The following is a 17,588-nucleotide window of genomic DNA, read 5'->3' as shown; positions in this document are numbered from 1 at the left end:
TTAAAGTTTTGACGCCATTTTGGTGGGAAGGCCAGTAGCCACGCCTCTCTGGTCGCTTACCCTAAACTGTTGATATAAGAGTTTGGTCCATAGTTTACCTTGAAATATTTAATAAAAAGTGTTCGGATTAAGCTTTGTAAGGGTTAGTGCATACTATCTGTAAAGGTGCTAATTGAAAATCGCCTCAGTTGTTGTATTTCCCCCTTCTCAAATAGCTAAACCATTCCGTATTAGTACTGAATCTGGATGAGGTTTTAAACTTTGCAATAAAACTACGGAGCGATACTTGAACTCCACGCTCTGATTATCAAGTTTTCCTCTATAGAACTTTAATTCGTTTTTTATGAAACGTATTACAGTAGACATCTTTCCTTTTGAACAGAGAAAAAAATCATAATAAGAAATGAATGAAACAATTACTCTGCGATGTTTAGGTTATGGTATATTCTTGAACTTTAAATTATAGGAGCTGTATCATGTATGTATTCCTCTAGTTTTTGTGGTGGGGGGGGGGGGGCTTTCCTAACAGAGAATATCATATTCCTTTTGTAGGGGGGATGACACTGAGGTAAGAGATGGGAAAGGTATGACGTTGTCGTCTTTAAGAAAGAAATACTCTATTGAAATTGGTTTGGGGTCATCAAACTTTAGACCCTTTTCTCTTTGTTTTAACTAGTTTTCATTGCCAGTCCGTCTGTCTTATGGAAATAGGGCTAAGCCTAATTTATGATGAAGTCTGTTTAAATAGATTTGCCCTACCTTACAAAGACAGAGGGGATTATCACTATCTCAAATTTCTAACTAAAGGTGGTTATTTTACCGTTCCCCAGTGTTGCCAGGCCGGTAGTGAGTCAAGAAAGGGTAACTGTTCAGTTTGATCCTGTACTGGAGCTGGACCAACTTGAATCGCAGAGTTCAGTGCCTGACAACACTGCACTGAAGATAAGCTAAAAGGTTTCTAGCCCCTTTTTGTGAAAACTATCTATAGTATTCAGAGGTACAGCGCGTTGACAGAGTGACAGGCCCCTCGTAAAAGATTGTGTTCATGGTGTGGTGTGGTGTATCTGAGAGAGCGGGAAAATCTCAACCGGCGTCAATTACCCCATGACGTTTCAAGGTGAAATTAACCGTATAGTCTGTCAGCTACAATTACTAATATTGATTAGCATTGACGTTGCTACTATAGTCCGTTCACCGATAAAGAAGCTATTGAATTTGGTCGTAGAATAACGGCGTTAAATTGGCTATCTCTTGGCTTTAACTTCATTGCGTATTAGACAGTGAATGGCCTGTACGACTTCACCAAAGCTAAACCCTCTCAAGGGCGACGGTCGTATGGATTTATTGTGGTCTATATCAATGGTTGGCTTGAAGTTCAACACCTCCGTTACCTTCGGGAGTCGGGGCAACGGATTTCATTTGTAAATATAAAACAAGTAACAAAACATAACAGAAAATAAACGAAAAACTAAGCCGTGAATTGAAATCCAACCTATTAAATAAAGAACAATGATTAAATTATACGGCTTCGCTTCACGGTCTCTCGCTTTCCAAATGCCACTATAACAAGCGTGGTTCGTACCCACCGCTACGCGGCGTTGCCTTTGAGCTTCAAAAATCAAACTTAATAATAATTTCCCGATACCGAGTCCTGGCTGTTGGTTGGGTTCTATCCCCCTGACTTTTGCGTGCGTATGCCGGTTTGGTTTTGACTCGATTCTTTCATTCTAGATCTGGAACCGCGCAATCAGCACTCTGTTAACAGCAGCCTACTAACCGTACCATAGCATACGCGTTCCTAGAGCTAGCAGGGTAGTTATACCTACAGCTTGAGCCGGTAGAGTCTCGCGCCAAAACTCTCTTACGTCAACTCTAGTTTAATTTCCGCGTTCAATTTAAACAACACACACCCATTCTATGGACTGTTAAAGTAGTTCAACGGTACGTTTTTTTATCGCGCGTTCAGTTTTGCATCCGCGCTAGGTCCGAGTGGATAGAGAGGCTGAAGGAGAGATAGAGCTATGAACCGTGTTTTATAAAGTTATATATTAATATATCCGTATATATTAATATTTATTTCTTTTATCTGAAGTTTATGTAAAAAAAGAAACGTCCCGTATTATGTTTCAGTAACTTAATTGCAGCAATTTAGCAATTAAACGTTGTAGACTCTCGCACCTGTTATAAAGATATTTTAATATTTTGCTGACGTACGCGTAAATAAATAGGAAGTAAACAAACAAGCAAGACTTCGACTATATAAACAAATGAAGGCGTAAGTATTCTTTATTATATTTTTCAAACCTTTATATCAAACGTTGCTTATTGTTAAAGAAATTGCTTGTCAGGCTGTTGTCTACACTTTTGTCCTTCAAGTTGCCTGTAATCTTTGTGTAAATGGTGTGAATCCTCCTAGTCTGAAACTTGTGTGTTAAACAAAGTTTTCTTCGCTGCCACCCCTGTTTAAATATGAGTATTTTGCAGGGTTTTTTCCCGTGGTTGTTTACTTCAACTTTGCAATATTTATAAACCAAATGACTTCTTCCCACTTTTGTTTGTATCGAGGTTTATGGGAACGCATCAAGTGTTGATCAATACTAACTCATAATTTAACCATTAGCGAAATGCATTATTACATCGCTTGAAAACAATGCAGAAGTAAATAACCATTATACACGCAACTAGGTCTTACAATTTATTTATTTTACTTATTTATTTATTATTATTTTAGCTTACGTGATCAGGTGAATTAGAGATATATAAATTAACTTCGGCATATCGCGCATTAACTCAAATGCATTTGGGTCGGGTCGAAGTCAATCGTATGAGTTTTTAATGCCTATTTACATTTACTTTATTAAGGTTTATTGTATGCTTTATAATAACAGTGTGGGTGGTTTCGCTAGTTGAGTACAGGGACCATAGCTTCAACTATATTCCCTTGTTTCTTTCTTCAACTCGCATTGCATTAACTGAACTTACAGTGTAGAAGTTTCCATGTAGAACTAAAACCTGCACTACAGCTGCAAAGCAAATATTCAAAATTAAGGTTTTTTTTTAAAATATCTAAACGCAAAACGTGAGGACAACCATAAGTTTATATGTTCCATAAGTATGACACTACCTATACTTGGTGATGCTAGAGATTTACTGAGAGCTAGTTCGAGAATGACAAGCGAGAATTGAAGTTCTACACTCGGTGGTTAATTTTGCAAGGTTCATCTTCCTATTTAGTCTGTACTAGGCCTTTGACAGCGCCTCACAAGGCATCCCTTTACCTCGAATCTATGACCTACCTCATTCACTTCATGACAAGCTCCAGTTTGTAACCAGTGACAAACTTATGGAACATACGCGCGGTGACTATAGTGTGACTAACCTCTCGAACTATTTAACCACATCTGTTTTATTGAGCGCAGGACTCTGTTAATATTTATGTATTCGATTATACAAACGTTATTTAACTTCAACAATAACTTAATTTAACCCGCTTGTTTCAGATAAATTCTACACCAGCGATTGTAAGGAGAAAAAATTCTAGTCAAGTGAATCAATCATTTCAATATATCGAACAAAATGGAACCCGTTGTTGTTTTAACCAGTATTCTGAGATTGATATTAGTTGCCGCCGTATACTGTTTGAACGCCACGGCTCTCGTTAAAGTGCTGTCAAAAACGCCAACAACAGGAAGTTGCGTTCACATTTTAACTTCGGCTACCGTGTTGCTGGCCGATTTGCTATATTTAAGTAGTTGGGCCCCATATTTGGTGTACAGTTTAACAGATGGCAAATGGTTGCTACTGGGAGCCAATAGACATTGTCTATTACAGCATTTTGTCACGTCCGAAATTAGCGCCGTCCTCTTAGCTTTGTTAGCTGTTCGTGTACTTTACAGGCAAGGACTTTAATTGGAGAGTGAGTGATTGATTGATTTATGGAGTTTTAATGGTTTTCCTTAATTACAGTTATTTGGTTAAAATTTCAAGAAGACCACCTCCAACTGCCCGAGCGGCCAGTTTAGCGGTTTGTTTAGCTTGGTTAGGACCTCAATTAGTTTACGACGCCATGACAGTGGCGATTGATGGACAAGGAAGTATGGGAAGAACCAAGGAATCGTCTTACAGGTAATTGTTCTTCCTATTTTAAATATTAATCTTAAGCCTAATTAATATACTTCAATTAAATATACACAGATTTTTAGACGACGTCATGGAGCTCCCTAGTAGAAGCGGAAGTAATAATTATACCCGCGGTTACCGAGTTGGTTTCATGGTCTGTTTGCAAAGTTTGGACCCGAGCGTCTTGAGTTCCTTCGGTTGGCAATACGCCGTTGTGGTTGTTCCGTTGAGTGCCTTGGTACTCTTCTGCGGGGGAAGACTTTTGATTGGTTCAAGAAAGAAGGCGACTTACATATCACGCAAGAGCTTATTGCCCCCTTCCAAGAACGGCGGTCAACCGGAAGTTGTCCTTTTCACCGATATGTCCGGTAAGTGATTGACTTCTTTGCCCTTCCGGATTTTGCTCTACGTCTATTTTATACGGATATTAAAGAATCAGAGTGGTAAAACCGCTTGTTTCACGGAATTTAAACTTGACTAAATTATTCACAAAAAATTAAAAAGGGTTGAAAAGTATGAAATACCTAAGGCCTATATTCTTTCTTCAATGCCATAAAGAAAGAGAGAAGAGAGAAAAAAATGATCTCCGGTCATCGAACCATTCGGTTCAGCGCTCACCCGATTTTTTTTTTTTCATAATTCTCTACTAATCTTATGTAAGGAGAACACGATGTGTCTGTAGTATAGCTTTAGTGTACCCCCTTAGAGTCCCGTTATATCTATCGTTTATAATGCGTCGAACAGCCAGTGTCCGCTGGCTGGCTCCGTGGATCAGGAAATACGATGGGGCAAAAGGTTTTTAAAACCTTTTTAGGCTTAGCTTATGGCTATGGATGAAGATCTTTAAGGGGGAAGATTCAGTGTGGAGGACTAGAGATGGTTAGGTTGCCCCCCTTACATCATCCTTGGAGCTACGAAGTGTGTTCGGCGTTTAGAATTAAGTTTTTTTTTTGATAAAACAGGGGGGATATAAAAAAAGTTCGCTCTGTTTTGGTTCCCGGGTCAGGGTCTTTCGAAGCTGTTTGAAGTAATAGTGGTGGTGGTGCCGTGATGGTAGGAGGAGGACTTGGGGTGGTGTATTTTAGGAAACTGGTTTTACCGTTTCATTTTATTTAGGCATGGGGTTTTCTACTTCCTGCTATTTTGGAGGATATTTCGTTCCGTGTTCGCACTAGCGTTTAATTTTGTAGCAGCTAAGTATGGATACTATAGTTTATCTATTGCCCAGAATCAGTATAAAATAATTATCTGTATGGTTTTTTTATGTTTAGCTCCTTGAAAAAATTCCTTGCAATGTCTAGAACTTAAGATATTTTAAATTCAACTACGTAGTTTTATAGGCAAAAAGTCAAATAGTTCCCACGATATCGTAGCTTTTCAAACTTTGAACCGAATGACTGTTTGTTGTCAACGTTTAAACATTAAAATAGATATAAAATTCAAGTCCTTTCTTTATTATTTACATAGATAATACACTTTAAAAACGTGTACCGAAATGTCGACTGCGATTTCGACATAAGACCTTCTAAGTTGCGAGAACAAAAACTTTTCATATAAAAATTAGGCTTAACACGTACAAATATTTGAGACGTTTAAGGCGCGAAACGTCTAGGGCACTTTTTTCGGTCAATTTCTTATAGGACGTAGTGTAGTGCGAACGCGTCGTTGAAGATACTAATTATATTTGAAGGCAGGCATAGAATGTCGGTTACACGCGTGTTAGAAGCTTTAGATAGGGGGTCAAATGTACGACAAGTATATATTTTCCATCCAGATTGATTTGGGAAACCAGAATTTTAGTTTTGCATTTTTGTTTTTTGTTTTTTTTTTTGTTTCCTTGATATGTTTTGGGAAACCAGATCGGTTCCGTTTTGTTAATGTTGATGTCGTGACGACGGGATGGTTTCTTTTTTTGTTTACCTATAATGTATACGTGTTTGTTATCGGGTTTGCTGGTAACTGGTTCAATGGGACTATCTCAAACCAGACACGGTCTCCTCTAAAACAGCGTCACGTGGACTGATATGTTTCAAATAGAAATTTTTCTATTCGGAATTAAAAATAAACTTTCTAGTTTTTATGACATGTTTAGATTTATAGGTAGACTGGAAAACAAGGTTGAATTTCATAGGGAAATTGTTTACGATTACATTTAGTAATAAGTTTACGTGTTTTTGCGCCTGAATAGAATTAGGCTTAAGGATTTGACTTAGGCTGGCTCCAAACCAACTCGTTAGTTTTAATCTGATAGACCATTACCATAACTTCAGAAGATAAATAAACACCACAGGGCCGGGGAGGTCACCTTGGGTTATTTCCCTCGCGTCAAGAAGCACCGCTAGAGGCAGCGCGAGTTGGCTAGCCTCATGTCCGCGTGTAGTGGTCTCGGGGCTCCGTTTTGCGTTGTCTCTTGGTTGGCGCGAGGGTCAAGTAACCGAAGAGGGCAGCCTCCCGTTTGTGTGCTGGTTTCTACGCAAGTACTTAATGGAATGGTCTATTCTGTTTCCGTTTTCAGGATATCCTTACGCTAAAACATTGAACCAGGAAACGAGCCGTCACAATTGCTCTCGAAGTTGTACCCGAGACACTTTAGTTGACATGGCCTTGTATTACAACCTAATTTGGTTGCTAGCTCTTAGGCCCTTGGCTGTTTTACACGCCTTGTATTTACAAGCTGGTTCTCCGACCGAAGGGGCTACCGGAGCGTCCTACATCGATATTGGAAGTCACTTAGTTTTGACCTTTTCTTGCGTCTTCAGCCCATTTTCACCACGGATTGGTTTGTGCGGGCGCATGGCACCGTCCAGGAAAGACTGCTTCTCTGACAACCACCATGAATTGTTGGAAACCAAGGCCCAATTGGAAAAGAATAACGATGTTAAAGACGCCAGTTGTCAAATGGAGATGCCAGTTGTTGGTAGTAAAGATATTTGTGACAAAAAGTCGTCTACGCAGGTTGAATTTAGCGGTGAAAGTTTCTGCTGAAAATTGCGAGCGTTTCGTTTTGGAGTCGTTTCAAAACACAGGTGTTTCTATTAAACGAAAGCCTAATTAAAAATGGCCGCATATTAATCCATGAAAATTTAGTTTGTCTACTCTAAACTAAATTCAAAAGCAGTTGAATTTTGAAAACATTTCAACTACATAATTGTACAAATACTAAATCGTGAATCGTCCATAAACTATAAACCAAAAGAAGTGGATGAAATTTACGGAATCCTTGCAATGAAGTGATAATTAATTAAGACTAAATGAAATGTTAATTTCATTTGAAGAAACACTTTATAATTACTTGATCTGAATTACGGAAATTATTATTTTTTTAATTTTGGTAAATGGGAGTGAGATAGTCCTGGTGTTATCTTATATTTTTGGGTGTGATATACGTGATCCTATGAATCCCATGTAGATATAGGATCGAATTATAATTATTTATTAAATTATTCCCCCCTCCCCAAATCCCCCAATTAGCGCACGAATTAATTGCAAATTCCACACGTGTAATTAATGTATTTTTAAGGTATTATCGATATGAAATTATACATAAAACAAACCCCAAACTATTTTCTACCAAATAAAAAAATGAATTGAGAAAGTAAATTATTTTGTTATCGAAATATTTCTTTTCCCGATAATTTTAATAAAAAACGTTTTTTGAATGATGAAAAATTATACAATAATATTTTTTTTATGATTATTTACATAATATGTATATTTTTTAAACATATTTATATACAAAACCGTTCATATCTGACTTTAATTGAACGGTATTAACACGCAAGTTTATAAAAAAATATGAAGCTTTGAACTTTTTGATCATGATTTAAGCCGAATTATTTCGGGTTCTTTTTTTTTCTATTCTCATTTTACATGACCAGTTTTAAAATGGGGTTTAATAGGAACATTTCGTGATACACTTTCAAGAATTGAATTCTCCAAAGAAAAATTAAAAAATAAAACCGTGAAATATTAAGAACTCGGTAGAATTATTATTAAATTTTTTTGGGAGAAATTCAATTGAAATATTTGAAAATGTAAAAATTTCTAAATTACCCCATTTTTTTTAAAAAAAAAAATTCTTAATTGTACCTTATACATCTTTGAACACATTGGCGTTATATTTTGGAGATCACGATTGTTTCATAAACTTTTAGCACGACGCGCGTCACGTGGTGCCGACCAGCGACAACAAAACAGCGTTAACAAAAACAAACATACAATAATAATAAATAATCTCATGTCATGAAATCGTAAATTACGAGTTTACGCAAATGTTTGTTGAACTTCGAAGGAAAAAGAAATTTAAATTCTTTCTAATTGTTCATGACTTATTTTCTTCAAATGTAGGTATAAGAAAAGTACGGCGAGGATGCGAGAAAGAAGATGAAACGCGTAAATGGGACTTCACTTCAAATCACGAACTTCTGATGAAAAGATGAAGGATACGAAACACGATGAGCGCGGTTCAATACTTGAACGATCCCAAATGATGAGAATGCTGATGATAGTGATGATGGTGCGTTTTAGGATGATGATGGACTTTAACGCGTGTGGAAGATTGGGTTTGCATCCCGTCTACCACTACCTCTTTGATACCGACGTTCTGAATAAGGAGTCTCTTTCGTGAGGTGCCCAATTGTTGGGAAGTTATACTGGGATTTGGGTCCATAACTCGAGGGCAACGGGCGTATCTTAAAGCCCCAATCGTGCACGTTAACATCATTAAGGCAGTTAGGCTTACGACGACGATTACAGTCACTGGGTTTCCCGATATTCCGTTTGGAGCTTCCGATATTGATTCTGGAAACGGAAATAAACGATAAAATCAATTTTGAGTTATAGGCTTAACGTAGAAAAGGCGGTATACGTTTATTATGATTATTATTATTGTTATTTTTGTATTAGAAATTGAATTACGATCTCGACTTACTTGGTATAATTTGCAGGTGGGCCACCCTGTAAATGTACCCTTTGGTATTAGCGGCCAAGCAAACGTATTTCCCCGTATCTCGAAGTGAAGCCCGTTCGATGTGAAGTTTATTTAAGAAGGAACCATCTGGGTGATCCAGAACATCGGTTGAATTAAGTACTTGGTAGTATTTTCCATCAAATGGTATGAAATGCTTGTTATTAGTTACTCTTAGTTCGTCTTCCGGTACCAACTTTAACCACTGTTGAGTAAAACATCACTTAAAACCATGTGTACATAGTTTTCAGACTGGAAGGCCAGGCTACTTGGTAGACAAAGTGTAGTACCATGAAGCCTGGCCTCCTGTTGTCATTCCTCCTTGTCTGAAAATTAGAGTCGGTGCCAATTTAAGACACAATCACTTACGCTAATATGAGGTTTCACCGAACTTCGTACACGACATTGAAAATTGGCTCCTCCGCCTTCAATAACTGTGGTATTGACCGGATCTTGACCCATGAATTCTGATTGACTTATGACAGGTCCTACGAGTGAAAACGTATGATGAATATACTGATTGATTTTCCGTTTCATCTGCACTAACGTACTCGCAACACGCAAGGTATAGTTCATGTAGGCGAAACCGTGAAGGTTTTGAGCCTCGCATACGTAATTACCCGAATCAGAGAGATTCAAGTAATTAATTTCGATTTTCCATCGGAAAATCTTTATTCGTGGGTATCGGTTGATTTCTGTTAATCTGTTTCCATCTTTGTACCATTGGACAATGGGCGGTGGGTTGCCTTGAGGGTGACAACGAAACACTACGCTACTTTCCGTCGGTCGATGGACAATACGCGCCGCGTCTTTCAATTGAGATTCCTTGAATCTTGGTTTTTCTTTTGACCAATAAAATATAAAGAGTTGAAAGAAGCGAGAAATGGCATGGTATTATAAACTCGATTAACTTACCTTTTTCTTCGACGGTTTTAGTGTCAGGAGGGAAGTTATTGTTATTAAATTCGTATCCATTATCGTCAAAGGTTGGATGTAGGTCGACGACGTGCACCTTAACATCGCCGGTAGCCTCTCCGAAGCCGTTAATGGCGTGACATCGATAATGACCTTCGTCCTCTTTCGTAACCTTTATAATCTTTAGGACTCCGTTGTTCTTAAACTTGAGTCTATGATCGTACACTTCCAGTTTCTGATCTTCTTTGAACCAGTCGACAAATTCGACGTTATCTGTGACTGGACAAATTAACGTCGCGTTTTGACCGACTGTTACAGTAACCGGTGTCGACTTTGACCTTGAAAATGGAGGTTCTGAAAACAGTTTTAAAAATTAGTTCTATCTTTAAACAATAATAAACTAAACGCTACAATTACTTACTTGCTGCGTAGACGAACGCAAGAAGAGCTACAACCAACATCAACCGGTAGTACATTGCCATCATGTTGCAGAGTTAAGTAAATCCTCTAACCTACGAGACGGAACAAAATAGTTCTATTTAGGATTCGGACCATATCTCTCGGTTAGTTCCGCAATATAATCGCGCCAAAATAGTCTGTGGCTACATTATCGCCTAAACGGAGAATAAAACACTGTTGTTTTGTACTTGTAGTAGAATGAAGTGGGTGTCTAGGAGGATCGACTTATCTCTCCCTAAACAGAAGAGGAAGCTAAAGAACATCTACTAAAAGCTGATGGTTGGGGTTGGAAAGAAAAATACAAAACTGAAACCCAACCTGGGTTCCCGTTGAACTTTGAGCGGCGAGAGATCGAGTGAGAGAAAGGATATTTAATACTTCTCTAGAAACCCTTTTCCTTTTCATATTAACATCTTTTTTCTTCTTTCTTTCTTTTTGTCACGCTAAGCCTAACTCTTTATTCTAATTATTATTGATATTATTCATTGTGGAAAAAAAAGATAGATACATTTTCACATCGACAGTGCATGCGTACACTCGTATCCAAAAAACCCTGAGAACATTTCTCTCTGCAGAAGTCTGCATGCATGCGACCAAATCAGCTGAAAACTTGGTACGTTCTTTTGCATGGAATTTCTTTTCGCGTTTGGAGTTTCGGGGGTTGTTTTGAAAAGTGCCTTGAACCACTGCCACAACTGTTTGAAATGATCCAACACGAACCCTTATTGTAATTCTTAGGAAAGATATATATATAAATGAAATGGCATCCTCGAGGGGTGAGGATGACGTGAAAAATAAAGATTTAAACATATTTTTCTTTTTATATATCCGGAGAAACCGAAAGGAGGTTGTATGTACTGTTTTCTTCCGCACGTATGTTAATTATACTGCAGTGGCTCCTAATAAGTTAATCATAAGATATGTTCCATAAGTTTGTAACTGGTTACAAATTGGAGCTTGTCATGAAGTGAACGAGGTAGGTCATAGATTCGAGGTAAAGCGACGCCTGGTCAGGCGCTGTCAAAGGCTTACTACAGACTAAATAGGAAGATGGACTGCGAAATTAACCGTGGCTTGTCGTTCTCGAACTAGCTCTTAGTAAGTCTCTAGCATTACGAAGTATAGGTACTTATGGAACATATCTTATAAACTTATGGATGGTTAATGTAGGTCGTTGGTAAAGAAAGCACTTTCAAGACTCCCCTCTACACTATCATTCGTTCATGTTACGTTACTAGCAGTTTCACTATTTTTGTTTAAAAATAAGAAGCATTGATTTAAAGTAAACCAAAGTGGCGTGTCGCTTTGGCGGTATAATTCTTTTTTGGTAAGAAAACGTCGAAAAACTCGTGTTTTCGCTCTTCTCGAGCAGCAGGCGACAAGTAGGGCTTTTAAGATCCGCGTCTGTTCCTCGCAACTCATCACATTCGGATTGCTCGCGTTCTACGCTTCTTTTTTTTCTTTAACAACACTTTCGACTTTTCAAGCCACCACCACCAGGACTTAAGAATTAACGAGAGGATGGGTTTTTCCAAGGCGAGAAAAAATAATCTTTTCGCTTCTGTAGTGTGGCCTAGGTGATGACAGCTAGTTAGTCTTCCCTAAATTATCTGTATCCTCCCAGCTCTCCTTATTCTACGCGAACTACTTAATCCACGCGTTCTCGGCGCGAGCGAGCGAGCTATGGGTAAATTCCAGCTCGCCAAACGAGCCAGGGCGCAAAAACATTTTGGTGGTTTTTAATCCCTTCATAAATTTCTTTTCTATTCCCAAAATATCCGAGATACTCGACGCCGTTTACAAGAGTTATTACAAAAGTTATCTCCAAGTATGGCGTTGAGTTCTGTTAAATTGACTATCTGCTTGAAAGTTATATTCTCGTGCAAGTTAGCTAATTGAGCATAGTCATAAGGGATGACGTCTTTCACGGGAGTTCCTTTTCGAGCAGGGAGTTCCTATGTTGGGTATATGTATCTTTGTAGTTGGACGCGTTCCCCGGTTATGATTGTCATCGCAGTGTCTCCTTTATCTATCAAGACCCGTGCATGATCACCTAAACATGGACAGACAAGTGACTAGGGAGCTAGGTTTGTTTAAGCTCAGATTAATAACCCCTGGATATGAAAGGCAAGCAAAACCGGGCGTTTTCAAATAGTATCGCCATGTGGCGCCCTCAGACGGCAAAACCTAGAACTTTGTCACCCCATGCAGACTACGCAGTTTTAATTGTACGGTTGTACCGGCAAGCCCTAGTAAACGTAAACGGTTTTTTTTGTGTCTTCGAAGACCATTATTGCTTTTCTGTCATTTGATTTATCAAATTTATAGTTTAATCTAATTTTTACATAAATAAAAAACCAAAAAACTACCTAATTTAGTGACCAAACCTCCGGACCGGGATGAGAAGAGAAAAAGAAACGGGAACCGCGGATAAAAAGTAGCCGAGGCTTAAAAAAGCATGGAGTAGCAAACGCGGTCACGCGCTTACTGAGTCTGTTTGGGGTAACTTTTTTCAAAGTTTTGACTATAGGGGCGCTAGAGATGCCGATGCCCTATTCAAGTATGCCTCCCTATTTCCTTTCATATCCAGGGAGTTATTAATCTGAGGTTTAAGGCAACGCGCTGTGGGAGCGGGTGCCTCAAATTTATCAAAAACAAATACCATGCACTGGCCTTGATAAATGAAGGAGGCAATGGTTAAGGATACCCTGTGCAACAATGATCACGTCACGCGTGGCATTTCAATAAGCCTACCCCCTTAATAGAGCCTCTTAGCGTCAACCCAGAGACACAGTCTAGAAGACAGAGGCCAACCACATTTAGAACCAAGTCCAGCTAACTCTGGTCATTGCCTCCCATTCAAGAGAGTGTATCTCTGGAATGAACGTGGGCTGTCTGGTGTGTCTATACCTTGGCCCAGGTTATCTTAACCGATTTTGACAAGTCTTATCTAAGGATACAGGGTCAGGCGTCGCGAAATAGATATCGGGTTTCGTTTCTTATTTGTGAAAATCTTCGCGGCCAGGTGGCGAATCGTTACCTCTGTGGTTCTATCTATACCTTCGTTACTTTTACCTGGACTAGGAATAGAGTGCCTCTCGTCTGATATAGGTAACCGATAGCGTGGCTTGGGGCTTTGAATTTACGTGGAGTAAGGAAAAAAAAAAACAACAAAAAACATTGAGATTAAATTTCGCGTCTTGAGTTACCATAGTTTGTGCTATGTTCTGCCGTTACTCGCGACGTATACGTTCTTCGACGTATAGTCAAGTGTCTGATTTCACCCGTTTTATATAGTTTCTTATGCAGGGTGGCTTGGCTAGTTGAGGAGGGCCACGCAAATTAGGTTGTAGTGGTTTTTCCAGAGATAAATACATTATAATAGGAATGATTGTGTTTAACTTTTCTCTTGATTATGTACCACGAATTTTACCTCAAGAATAATCTATCTCACTTCGCGTTGCACCTTGTACGAGCGTCTGACCGCGCGTTGCTACCAACCAATTAAATCAAGAGTTAGAAATACGTCAGAATTATGAGGCGTGACGGATAGTACCTTCTCAAGCCCGGCCCATAAAACCCGCACAGGGGATATGTGGGGCACAATCATTCCCATTTGTTGTATGTATTCCTGGATTTTCTAACTGAACCGAGGTTTTAGAATGTTCAAGTTGGGCTAAGTAATAGTAATTGCGATTTCGTTCTAACCAAAACCCGACCTAGTTAAGACTAAAATGTAGACCAATAATAATGAGCTCGGGAAACGCACTGGTCCCCGTTTAAATTACCAATCTGAATCTACCGGAAGTCGAAGGACAGTTTCTTCATATAGGAGCATAAAGTGTGTCCATTCCTTACCATTTATACTCTCTTTACCATTGTTTAACAATGCCCCCTATTAATTTGTAAATCATAACGAAAGTAAACGAATATTAAGGATATCTGATTAAATTTAACTATAGTACAAAAAATCCTTTACATTCCGGAACATGTATGATTAGCAAGGCGTTGATCCTAATAGCGGAAGCGTTATTAAATCGGAAATATATGGTAAAAGCGGAAGTGATAAGGAATGGGTGTTTAATTTCATTTAATTTATATAAGTGAAGAGCCAAATTGTATACCGTTTATTTCGCGTTACAATTTACACATTTATTTTTGGTGTATTTACTAAAATTGAGTATGTTTTAATTCGATTAAGACTGCTGTCCATTTTTTTGGATTATATAAATCTGTTTGGTTTAATGGATTTTTCTATCAACGATTTTGTTTACGAATGAGGCCATTTTTGGTTACGCTATCCAGATTGGAATCTCTTATATCTGTCTGCGCATGACGTATCGCAGTTTTAACTCAATTCCAATACACAGTTTTCAGATTAGGAGAATTGATACAATTTGCACCAGGAGGTCAGGCTACTTAGTATTACACTTTGTAAGCCAAGTAGCCTGGCTTCCTGGTGTAAATGGTATCAATCCTCCTTGTCTGAAAACTATGTGTACACCTCTTAAAGTCTAAAATGCATATCGGAGTGTGGGGTATAAGTGTCCAGGTGACAAAGTTTCAAGGAATTCCAGACTTGTCAGTCACTGGTAGTATTAAAATTAGCAGACTAACTTTCGTTAAGAGGTATACTAGAGAATGGTGCTTAAAGCTATGTCCCCATGTTCTTAGTAACGTCAATGAAATCTTGGTAACATTAATTTTCTATATAGCTTAAACGCTAATCTATAAAGACATTTTTTGCCCCTACGTTGCTAAGTGAAATTTGAGACGCGATTATATCAAAGATTACGTTGAAAAACTTAAAAAAACAATAGTGATAAGTTATAAGCTACAAAATTTTTTTAAAAAATTGTTAAAAGGATTATAATTTTAACCATTAAAAATGAAATTTTAGTCCTAAACGTAATTCAAACTTTTAAGTTTTATGTAACTTGCGTTTTGAAACAAAAGAATATATATTTAAAAAAAAACCATTAATACATAGTTTTCAGACAAGGAGGATTGATACCATTTACACCAGGAGGTTAGGCTACTTGGCGGACAAAGTGGAGTACCAACACTTAATTTCTTATAGAACAATTAAGAAACCAAACCGATACATTAAGGAATTTAAGTAATTGAACCTAAAACATGTTCATTAATGTCGTTAAATTTTAGCGCGAAAAAACATTATAGCCTGTGTTTAATTTCAGTTCAGGCTTAACACGTTTAAGTTCTTGCGAAACGTCCATACAAAGTGCAATTGCTACACATTTCAAATTGAAAAACTGTATTTGTGAGCAAACTAACTCGAGCAAAGACTACAGCTATATATAAATAAAGTAACGTTTAATATGAATGAAACGAATTTGTTTAAATTATACAATCCGTCAATCAAAAAATAAGCGCGGGAAATAAAGCGGAAAAACGTCCCCATCAATCTTTGCTTATGTATACGTTTGAAAATATCAAAAGCTATATACCGTTATACCATGCCACGATCTTTTAAATCTATAACTTCCTGATCTCATATGAATACTCCACATTAAACTACATCAAACTTTACTGCGCATGGCACGAGCCATAAATCAAAAGTTTAAATTATCGTAAAAAATTAAAGAGGAATCAAAAGACGTTCTAAACGATTCCTTTTGTTTTTGTTTTGTTCCCTCTTATTTTTTTTAACTAGGACTATTTATGACTGCCCGGGTGATCCCAATCTTTTTTATAACACTTACCTCGACAGTTTTATGGTTCTTTCGTCGCTCGGATTTCGCGTATTGAACAACTTCGTAATCTGTTCTGGGGTACAGTTAGGTCTAATAAAAAACTTAACAGGCTAGATTGCCTATTAGACTATTAAGTAAATGCTAAAAAAGAAGCCCCCGCTCGATTATAACTCGCGTAAACTTCTTTTCAGCGAGTCCAAAAGTCCTCCACACACTCGACACTTATCTTTAGTTTTTTGCGCCACAGCTTTGCGACGTTGTTTTATCTCTAATACCGTACTCCCCCTCGCTTAACTACACTCTCGTTCCTCCACAGTGTTTATTTAATACACCCAATAATATTAAACCCGTATCAGTGCTTAGCGAGGTTAGAAAACTCAGCCCGAGAAGGTGGTAGAAATAGCTTTGAGCTAGCAACAGGGGGAAGGAAGCGTAGACCTGTCTCCCCAAACGAAGAGTCTGTATTACCCACCGCCACGCGTAGGGGAGGATATGACGTAGTTCTAGGTTCCCTATACGCCTCGAGTCGAGGTTTTTCTACCTCTGCAGTCTCAGTTCAATATTCACGGGGATTTAAATTTATTCCTGTCTCTCTGATTCAGTTCGATACAATCTCAATTTTTTAACGCGACAGCCGTTCCCCCTTGCTTGTAATATTGCTATCTCTTCATTCCCAGTCTTTGATTAAATGTGATAATTAGTGTATGTAGCTAAGCCTAGTTGTAATGAAAGTTAACCCTAATTTGATTTAATTACTATACCTTGAAATTGATCCGTTCGCTTCCCTTTAATTTGCGGGTGATGTGTTAAAAAAGAAACGTGGAATGGAGATTAACAGTCTGGCTGCTCTGGCACGAGCCACGATTTGAAAATACTACAAGTGTGTCTACATTCTACAATGCTTGATGTCGTATATCGTGGGAAAATATGGCGATCCACTTGACCGTGGGAAAAAAGGAAGGCAAGGAATGGACGAGCTCACTTTGAACGCGTTAGGTAAGTGGTGAATTTAGAAGTTATTTTATATTATTTATTTTAAATTTTAGAAAATAGCTTAGTTTATGAGAAATTCAATTAGTATCATTTACAATTTTATAATTTTAAAACCATATTTTATCACTCTAAACATGAATTTATGATTTGCTAATCGTCATTTAGCTGTTCTAAATTTTTTAATCTTAACTAAAAGCTTTGATAAACAATATTTAATCATTCTAATCAAGTTTTAATGAAAGTAGACATAATTTAATGAATCTTATAGCGATTAAATTAGATTTAATTAGTGATCTTATTAAGACATCTTAGCCCCAAACGTTAGGAATTTATTTTTTTGCTTTAACTTGCGTGAAATGACCTCCCAAAGTACTCTAAATATTTCAGTAGCTAACTAGTTCCCCCCCCCCTCCTACTCGATC

The 17,588-nt window shown here is 37.9% G+C and overlaps 2 protein-coding genes and 1 long non-coding RNA gene across 7 annotated transcripts; 2 read left to right on the top strand and 1 right to left on the bottom strand.

Annotated features, from left to right (window-relative positions):
- The first annotated feature begins 1,463 nt into the window (after nucleotides 1-1,463).
- LOC149717462 (uncharacterized) lies at nucleotides 1,464-7,799 on the top strand. The gene is made up of 5 exons (XM_089838866.1): nucleotides 1,464-2,275; nucleotides 3,501-3,896; nucleotides 3,967-4,125; nucleotides 4,195-4,487; nucleotides 6,635-7,799. Exons 2-5 carry the CDS (start codon nucleotides 3,577-3,579, stop codon nucleotides 7,102-7,104), a joined length of 1,242 nt encoding a protein of 413 aa, XP_089694992.1. The 5' UTR covers nucleotides 1,464-2,275; nucleotides 3,501-3,576; the 3' UTR covers nucleotides 7,105-7,799.
- On the bottom strand, nucleotides 7,431-17,174 carry LOC149717460 (fibroblast growth factor receptor-like 1). 2 transcript variants are annotated; one of them, XM_089838865.1, is made up of 7 exons: nucleotides 16,935-17,174; nucleotides 10,422-10,512; nucleotides 10,001-10,354; nucleotides 9,637-9,927; nucleotides 9,455-9,573; nucleotides 9,050-9,290; nucleotides 7,431-8,919 (listed from the first exon to the last, which is right to left on the bottom strand). In XM_089838865.1, the coding sequence occupies exons 2-7, from the start codon at nucleotides 10,483-10,485 to the stop codon at nucleotides 8,585-8,587; spliced, it is 1,404 nt and encodes a 467-aa protein (XP_089694991.1). In that variant the 5' UTR covers nucleotides 10,486-10,512; nucleotides 16,935-17,174; the 3' UTR covers nucleotides 7,431-8,584. The 2 variants fall into 2 exon arrangements, with proteins under 2 accessions (XP_089694991.1, XP_089694990.1); XM_089838864.1 differs by lacking the exon at nucleotides 16,935-17,174 and adding an exon at nucleotides 16,183-16,469.
- On the top strand, nucleotides 8,497-15,862 carry LOC149717461 (uncharacterized). Of its 4 annotated transcripts, none has more exons than XR_016366824.1 (6): nucleotides 8,497-8,635; nucleotides 9,066-10,351; nucleotides 10,433-10,563; nucleotides 10,654-10,814; nucleotides 15,450-15,578; nucleotides 15,658-15,862. It is a non-coding gene; the product is annotated as an uncharacterized LOC149717461 (long non-coding RNA). The 4 variants fall into 4 exon arrangements; XR_016366825.1 differs by lacking the exons at nucleotides 15,450-15,578; nucleotides 15,658-15,862 and adding exons at nucleotides 10,960-12,550; nucleotides 13,067-13,696; XR_016366822.1 differs by having other exon boundaries at nucleotides 15,450-15,862.
- Nucleotides 17,175-17,588: the final 414 nt, after the last annotated feature.

The sequence above is a fragment of the Phalangium opilio genome, unplaced genomic scaffold, assembly GCF_054372755.1.
Source record: "Phalangium opilio isolate 3A_F unplaced genomic scaffold, DU_Popi_V2 ptg000003l_1, whole genome shotgun sequence".
Classification (NCBI taxonomy): domain Eukaryota; kingdom Metazoa; phylum Arthropoda; class Arachnida; order Opiliones; family Phalangiidae; genus Phalangium; species Phalangium opilio.
The sequence above is the reverse complement of the archived record's forward strand: the minus strand, read 5'-3'. Positions and strand labels throughout refer to the sequence as shown.